Raw genomic sequence first — 8635 nt, 5'->3', positions numbered from 1 at the left:
TAATAATTAAATAAATTCATTAATTAAAGGATACATGTTATCAAAGCTTTTGTAGTATACCAAAACTATATATAGATATAAGATTTCAATATTTCTTTTGTTATTTTTGAAATAATATTTCTTTTATTATTTAATTTGTCATGGAGCAATATATCTTAATTAATTCTAAAAATATATTAAATTTCTTTAAAAATGTTAATGAAAAGGGAGAATAATTTCGTATATCATCCCCTCTCTCTAACGTATATAAAGGAAAAAAAAAAACACAACAAACAGTCTGAAAATTTAGAAAGAAAAGGAAAAAAAAAAAAAAGCGAAGGGGGGAGGGGAAATTTCTTCTTTTAATTTTAGATTTTCTGTAAATTTGAAATTTCAAAACCCTAGCTCCCTCATTTTTCCTTCTATTCTTTGTAAGTCAGATCTTTACTTCATTTTTTTCTTCTTTCTGTTATATGTTTCTGCGCTTTTTCTTTTCCCTAGAGCTGATATGGAGCGATCCAATAAGGCGTTGAATTTCGTGTAATTCCTTTTTTTTTCTTTCACTTTGAAAAATGTTGATCTTTTACTGTTTTCTTTTCTGTTTCTAGATTTGTAGATCTGAGTCTGTAATTTAGACATATTTGAAGAGAGTTTTTAGCTAAAAGACAGAAAAGAAAAAGGGGTGTTTTTGATATAGAGGGAAAAGAAGGGAGGAAAAAAAAAGAGATGCGTTCGAAGAAGATGGAAGGAACTTCGGCCCCCAGTTTGCGTCGAGATCCTTATGAAGTTTTATGCGTTTCAAGAGATTCTTCTGATCAGGAGATCAAAACTGCTTATCGAAAGCTCGCTCTCAAGTAAGTTCTCCCCATCCCCACCTCCACTCCCAAATTCAATTTTGTAATTTTTTTGGCTTGATTAGTTTGATGTTAGATTTGATTTCGAGCTAATGGGAACTTGATGAATGGATAACTTTTGCAATTAAGTTTAATTGCCGGGTGAATTATAGCTCTATGAGGCTAATGGGTTAATGTTGCAACTTCTTGTTTGGTGAAAATGATCGGTATTTCAATAGGAAACCTCTATGAAGAGTTCTTGTACTTGTACAAGTCACTTTCCTAGGGAACTCTGTGTTAGAATTGCCGACAATAAAAAAGAGTCAAGATTGTTCACGGAACAATGTGGCTGAGGTTGCTGCAAATCTTCTCTCTTTGACTGTGTCAGTTCCTCATGTACTTAAATTCAGTGAGGATTTATATCGATGCCCTTTGCAAGTTGAGTGCTTCTTCTGTTTTATGAGTTACTATGCGAACATTTTAATTGTGAGCTTCAGCTGCCTACGAACTGAAATAAATGAGTGAAATTTGACGGATACTTAGAGGCAAGTTTTGTAACGACATGTACTTCTTGTTTGTACAAATGATAGATCTATAGCACTGATATTCGAGATTTATGATTAAGCCATATCAAATGCATGTTTTTATCGTTTACTTTTAACTTGGATGCCTTCATATTTGCCTTCTTTTTGTTCTTTTGACAGGTATCATCCTGACAAGAATGCCAACAATCCTGAGGCTTCAGAACTTTTTAAGGAAGTTGCATATTCTTATAGCATTTTATCCGACCCAGAAAAGAGGAGACAATATGACACTGCAGGGTTTGAGGTGCTTTCCTTTCTTTTCTCATTGTGTTAGTCTTCTTCATTATGTTCAAAGTTGTCTTTTATATGTTGTACAGAATTAAGCATTGCACTTCAACTCAAAAGGTAAAAAGGAGCTTATGATGAGAATAAGAAGTTTTATTGGGAACATCAGTTTTAGATTGATGTTGCAAAGCTAGAGTTACTAATTGACATAAAATTTGAATGAATGCTTCTGATGGATCAAGAACTCTTTCACATCAAGGGAGAAAAATGATTTTTTTTTCTCCACAATATGTTTAGCTGACTATTATATAATGCTAGACACTCCCGTGAAATTAAAATTGCTTCCTTTGATGCTGAGGCGAATTCTCTTCAATTTTTGGTCTAAAGTCGGGATTGTTGAGCCAGAACCCGGGGAAGCCATGTATAGAAGCAAAATAGATAGAAGAAGGGGATTTCTTTGACATTTTAGAGTGGCCTGGGTACTGATTGAAAATTTTTCTTATTATCTTTAGGTTTGATATAATTGCCTATTAAAAAGGCAAGAATTATAGGAATGCGCAATAAAACGGCACTCAACTTCAAGACCAGGTATATAATAGAATTGCTTGGTTCTTTCCTTTCTTTGGAATGTGACAGAAGAATTGTGATTCCTGAGGTCTGATTGAGAAAGTGGAAGTTGCTTCATACAAAGACAGATAGCTATATGGTGGATGCAAAAGCATTTTATATGATCAATATGGACAGTTCTATTATATGCAGTTAGTTTTCTTTCTATTTTACCTACACAAACTGGATACAGGACAAGTGCATTTAAAAAAAAAATCTTGAGTGGTTTTTAGCAGTTCATTATCACTTTCTCTTGGAAAGAGGTGGAAGAAGGAAATAGATGGAAGATATAAGAGAGGTATTCATGTGCTTCCTTTGATTGATTTATTGAAACGTGCCTTGGAGACTTCTGTTGATGGACATCCGCCCCCTATAAATATCTCCTCAGATCACCAATTGAGGGTTTCAGCTTTTATTTTCTTTTAAAATATCCCTCAAGATTTACTACTTGAAACTAGAAAACTATCAGCTTTAACTGTTATTTGTGGTCTCTACATATTTTAGTAGATTCCCATGTAATTTGAGTTCCAAAAGTGTTGCCAACTCCTCCACATCTCTTTCTAGTTCCATCAAATATTTTTGTGCAACCTTGCATCACTGACTAAATTTTGAAGAATCTATCTGCATTTGTCAGTGACGGCACTATTTTTGTTCATAAATTTCTTTGATGATATTAACTTAAGATTGTATTCATTTTCCTCCAACTGTATTTCCTTCTCATGTTTATAAATTTTCTTTTGTGATGGAAAGTTTTTGAAACATAATATTTTCTCTCTTTTTCAACAAATGTTATAAGGCTGTTGAAGATTCGATGGATATGGAGATTGATTTGTCCAATCTAGGAACTGTTAATACAATGTTTGCAGCATTATTCAGGTGAGACATCCATAGAAATGTTGGAACTTTTTTGCATCATTTAGTTATTTCTAAGTCCCTTGTTTTTCATTTACCTGCTTCTTAAATATATATATTCAGCAAGCTTGGTGTCCCTATCAAGACTACTATCTCAGCTAATGTTCTTGAAGAAGCTTTAAATGGAACTGTCACAGTTAGACCCCTTCCTATTGGAACATCAGTTAGTGGAAAGGTGCGTGCTTCCTTTCTATCTAAAGTGCCACTCTTTTAGATATTTTAGCAAGTTCTCATGCATTTGCTGCAGGTAGACAAGCAATGTGCCCACTTCTTTGGTGTAACGATAAACGATGAACAAGCTGAGTGTGGGATTGTTGTTAGGGTAACTTCAACAGCACAAAGCAAATTCAAGGTCTATTATATGTGAAAGCTTTCTTTGAACATGTTTGTGTTCTTTTCAAATAATGGTTTGGCTGTTTGCTGACTCATAACTTCTCCTCTATGCAGCCCTTTTACTGTTTGTTTCTATGTATGTGCATGTCCATCATGCATGAACGTGAATCTCTTCTATGTGGGCCCTATGTCAAAATTCTATAATAACTCAGTGTTTCTTATGTAAACTTTCAGTTACTTTATTTCGAGCACGACATCAATGGTGGCTATGGTTTGGCCTTACAGGTACTAAGCACTTCTCTTTGATTTTGTAGGAAATGTTTAAGTTCTACTTGTCAAGACCTGAAGTTTTATTACATTTATTTGTTGTTTGGTGGTCTTTGCTATATCATTCTAGTAATATGGGTGGAAACATAAAGTGACAGAAACAAACACAATATCTATTGCCACCATGTTTTTTTCCTTGTCCCTGGTGGGAAGGCTAGTCAAAACCTCATGAATGATTTTTAAAGAAGTTTCTAGCTATTGGCCATGCTAGCACTCTGTGCATGATCATGATGAGTAAGTTTGGTCTGATATATTTTTTTATCTAAAAATTTCCTATTTTTGGTCAGATTGGAATTTGAAAATAGCTTAGAACAAGAAGTGCTGGGTTAATTTTTCTCTTTCTCTTCCTCCATCCCCCTGCCTCTTTTTATTTTTCATTTTTTTCCCTTCTGCTATCTACCTGCATTTTTTTCATGTGTGATCTACTACAATGAACCGTTTAAATATGCTGCTAGTACTTAAACCACCTTTGTCGAAGGTCAAATTTGTTGTCTTGCCTGTAAATATAGTAGTTACTCAATGGTCTGAGCAGTAGTTTCAGTGATTCGTGGTGGTCCAATCTCTTGCTTTGACTACCCAATTTTCAGTAAATAAATTTTTAGACTTGCATTATTCTGAAGTCCTCATGTTCTTTTATATATCATCTTTTATCTGTGTATATAGTGTCAGTGAGATCACTGCCATTATGTTTTTACTCATGCCATTATTCTCTTCCCATGATTCACATTCTAGACGTATCTCTGAATTGGCTGGTATTCTTTACCTATGTTACTCTGACTCATCATTTTTTTTTTCTAAAAGTATCTATATCGGAGATCTGTGTCCAACACATATTTGGACATGGTTATTGGGATATGACCTTTCAATGACCCTCCAAATAGATGAAAAATTGTTAAAACTTTTTAACAAACCCGTCTTGGAAACATATATCTGACACTCACAGCCTAGTCCAAGTAACATAGTTCTTGACTGGTTTATCATACAAGTCGTGAACAGTATAAACATGATGGCTAATTTCAGAAGACAATTATAATCATGCATCTGTGCAGCTTTTGTGCATATTTAATTCTTTAAAACAGCCATTCTAAATTGTTTGCATCTCCAATAATCGTTCTTTATTTAGTCCAAGTTCTTAAGACTTCCTATTTTTACCTTCAACGCTCTCTGTCAGATTGTTTTTTACATGGTTCATTTATGCTTCATTTGTTTTACTGAAAATGGATTCCGGAAAATGTTTTCTGTATTTTCCTATGTTTCATGGAAAACAGCTTGATCAACGGAAAATGACTTACAAGTCAATGGAAAATAAGCCTTTTTATTATAAAATGACTCAATCAAGCTTAATATTATTATATTAATAATAAATTTTTATTTTTAAAATATTTAAAATTAATAAAATATTAATACAAAATATTACAATTTTAATATTATTAAACATACATGTATAAATATCTATATCTAATCATATAATAAATTATTAATATAAATTATTATTTTAATAAATTATTTAATATTTTAATTTTATTTTAATAATAAATATTTATTACAATTATAAATATATTAATAATAAATGTTTTGTAATATAAAGGTTAAAATATGCCATAAGTCTATGTATTCTTCACAAATTTGGAATTTAGACCTTGTATTTTTATTTTCAAGAATTTAGCCCTCTACTTTTCTGATTTGAAAATCAAGTCTAATTTTTAACATTGTTAAATTTTTTGTCTATTTTGTTGATGTCACATTTTTAAATAAAAACACTCTGTATTCATGTAACTAAAAATAACATTACAATAAACATGAATTTAACAAAATATTTTTGATAATGTTAACAGTTGAATCTAAATTTTGATATCTAAAAAGTAGGACTAACCCAAAAATAAAAGTACATGGACTAAATTTTAAATTTATGAAGAGTAGAAGCCTTATTACATATTTTAACCTAATATAAAAATATGAATATTTTAATTATATAAATATGAGTATTTGTTTAAATAATGCTTAGCCTCATTTATCCCTTACAACTCTAATGTGTCAATGTCAATATATGCTCTCATATATTACATATATGTAATTTAAATTAAGTTTTAATTAAGCATTATTTATTATTAAGTTTATATATGACATTGATTATAACAAAATATTTTCTTATTATAAAATAAACTTCGATTGTTAAAAGGAAATTGCACTATAATATATTATAACAAATATATATGTGTCGTCTTTGATTTACAAAGAACAATGTAAAACATAAATTTATAGATATAAAATAAACTCAATTAAACAATAAAAGATAATAAAATCTCAAATGTATGTTTGTTTCATTGAAAACAGCTTTTATGAAATATTTTCAAGAAATTGGCCAAATAATAGAAAATATTTTACACAGATTTATCAAAACATCAGAAAATAGTAGTTTTTTCAAAAAAATAAGTCATTTTCCAGAAATCATTTTCTGGAAGCCATTTTCAGTAAAACAAATGGAGCCTTACTGTTTTACTAGTGGCCTGTTGTTCAGCGAAAGCTTGTTCTTCATTGATGTTATACTAGTGATCTTAATCCTTTTGCAGCGAAAGCCTTTGTGGTTGTTGCTATGATGCATTTGTCCTTCTCTGATATTTTCTCAGAAGTTAAAAGATACCTTGTTACTTGCAGTTGTGTTTCTGAAGTAATTGTACATTTGTTCTTGCCTCAATAACTTTCCGTTTTATGGTTTCACCATCTGTGTACAGGAAGACAGCGAGAAGACAGGCAAGGTGACATCTGCTGGCATGTATTTCTTACATTTTCAAGTATACCGAATGGATTCCACTGTAAACGCGGTGAGTTGTCATTTCTGACATTCTTCCTTGCCTCTGCTGGATGTCCAGCTTCTTATTGCGTAAGTAATGATGATGTATTCATTTGTTATGCAGTTAGCAATAGCTAAAGACCCCGAATCTGCATTCTTTAAAAGGTTGGAAGGTCTTCAACCTTGTGAGGTTTCAGAACTAAAATCGGGGACACATATATTCGCCGTTTATGGTTTGCTCTGTTTGTTTTGCATGTTAGTTTTGTTAAAATATGTTTCCTAGTATTTCTGTTATTCATTGACTGGATTGGCTGAATTTTCTCAGGAGATAATTTTTTCAAGACTGCAACTTACACAATTGAGGCACTTTGTGCAAAGTCGTATGAGGATACCACTGAGAAGCTTAAGGATATTGAATCTCAGATTCTAAGAAAGAGAAATGAGTTGCGCCAATTTGAAACGGAATACAGAAAAGTATTAATTGAATCTACTTGAGTCTTGTTGTAATCATGAATTTTACACAATATCTTACAGTTTTGGTGGGATATTTTCCAGGCACTGGCACGCTTTCAAGAAGTGACCAACCGGTACACCCAAGAAAAGCAGTCTGTATGTTTCGAAACTTTTATCTTTTATCTTGCGTGATATTGTTTTTCCTGCATTTATGCAATATTTTCAATTTAGGGAGCTTGCTGCTTACATATATATGTTTTTCTTTAATATATTGCAATGTATTACTGTGGTTTGTACACAATCGTACATATACATTCTAATATTTAATAATGGCTATAGAAATGTTTCTTAGCTTCTTGATATCGCCAAAGAAGTAATTAGCTCATTTGGGTTAACTTCTTTCTAGAAGTGTTTCATGATCAAAACTGTAACCAATCATGTGCTATGTTAGATTCAGGTGTATGTGTCTGATGCAAGTGTGTGCCTGAGATGGATATATTCAATTTTTATAAGTTTTTCTCGTATTTGAAGGATGGTTGGAGGTCATATCCCCATGCTTACATGGAACATTTGGGTATCGAACATGAGTACTTTAAAGAAAAATGAAGTTGGAGCATATTGGAGTCATGTAAATATATTGTTGATTTGACTCCTGTTGTTGACAAATATGACACAGGTAGACGAGCTGCTGAAACAGAGGGATAGCATCCATGCTACATTCACCGTAACAAGACCACCAAGCGGTATCAGCAATTTAAGTAATGGAAGTAGCAGCAAAGTTCCGGGTGAGACCGAGAGTCCTACGGAAGATGGAAACTCGGATGGAAAGGATAAATCAGGTAAAAAGAAATGGTTCAATTTGAATCTAATGGGATCTGATAAAAAGCTTGGTTGAAATTGGTATTTTAGATAGTTTTCTTGTGCTTTTTTTTACATGAAATATTTGCCAGCAATCTTGCTGACTGCTATAAGCTTTGCCTTGTATTTATTTATTCATTTTTTTTAATGTTTATGGCTGTTCAGCTATGTTAAAGTATGATGATACTAATGTAAGTTCTTTTTTCCTTATTTACTTATGTACCGAAGTGTGATATCCTGTAGACTTATATAGAGTCGGGGTTGGATAAAATATTTTTAGGTTCGAAAGCTTTGTTTAAACTCAATTATGTTTCATTTTAATACTTAGGCTTGATTCAAGAGAAAATTCGAATCCATTTATTTAGTCCTCCAATTTTATAGAAAAAAAGTCATTTTAGTTTATTTAATTTTTCGTTTTCTTGTGTTGTTTGTCAAATCATCTCAAAATGAATGAAAAGTTAATCTCTCTTTAATTTTTTATGCCAATACATGGGGCAATATATATGTATGTCATGTTAGTAATTTATTAATTTTAAAATTTAAAATATTTTAAAAATATATAAAAATTTCTAGTTTAATTTCTATCTTTTTTAAAAAATAAAATGCATATGGTATATGTAAACATATTTTAATTATGAATATATTAATATATGAAAATATAAAATTTTATTCGGTTTTAAAAAATGAAAATATGATATTTTAAATCATTAATTAGGTTGAATAACCTAATATAA

General features: G+C 31.3%; 1 protein-coding gene across 1 annotated transcript; it reads left to right on the top strand.

Moving 5' to 3' along the window:
- Positions 1 to 220: 220 nt before the first annotated feature.
- On the top strand, positions 221 to 8247 carry LOC108476307 (chaperone protein dnaJ 15). The gene is made up of 12 exons (XM_017778481.2): positions 221 to 410; positions 588 to 833; positions 1517 to 1640; positions 3024 to 3103; positions 3203 to 3314; positions 3387 to 3491; positions 3707 to 3757; positions 6532 to 6621; positions 6715 to 6823; positions 6916 to 7064; positions 7146 to 7199; positions 7720 to 8247. Exons 2-12 carry the CDS (start codon positions 706 to 708, stop codon positions 7936 to 7938), a joined length of 1221 nt encoding a protein of 406 aa, XP_017633970.1. The 5' UTR covers positions 221 to 410; positions 588 to 705; the 3' UTR covers positions 7939 to 8247.
- Positions 8248 to 8635: the final 388 nt, after the last annotated feature.

This window comes from Gossypium arboreum, chromosome 5, assembly GCF_025698485.1.
Source record: "Gossypium arboreum isolate Shixiya-1 chromosome 5, ASM2569848v2, whole genome shotgun sequence".
Lineage (NCBI taxonomy): Eukaryota > Viridiplantae > Streptophyta > Magnoliopsida > Malvales > Malvaceae > Gossypium > Gossypium arboreum.
Note: the sequence above shows the minus strand (reverse complement) of the source record. Positions and strands in the feature narration are given on the sequence as shown.

What these genes read in the sequence shown, in the direction of transcription:
- LOC108476307 (XM_017778481.2), top strand. Translation starts at nt 706, where the DNA reads ATGCGTTCGAAGAAGATGGAAGGAACTTCGGCCCCCAGTTTGCGTCGA. An exon ending in GCTATGGTTTGGCCTTACAG is followed by an intron (nt 3,758 to 6,531) that starts GTACTAAGCACT and finishes ATCTGTGTACAG; the next exon opens with GAAGACAGCGAGAAGACAGG. An exon ending in TGGATTCCACTGTAAACGCG is followed by an intron (nt 6,622 to 6,714) that starts GTGAGTTGTCAT and finishes TTTGTTATGCAG; the next exon opens with TTAGCAATAGCTAAAGACCC.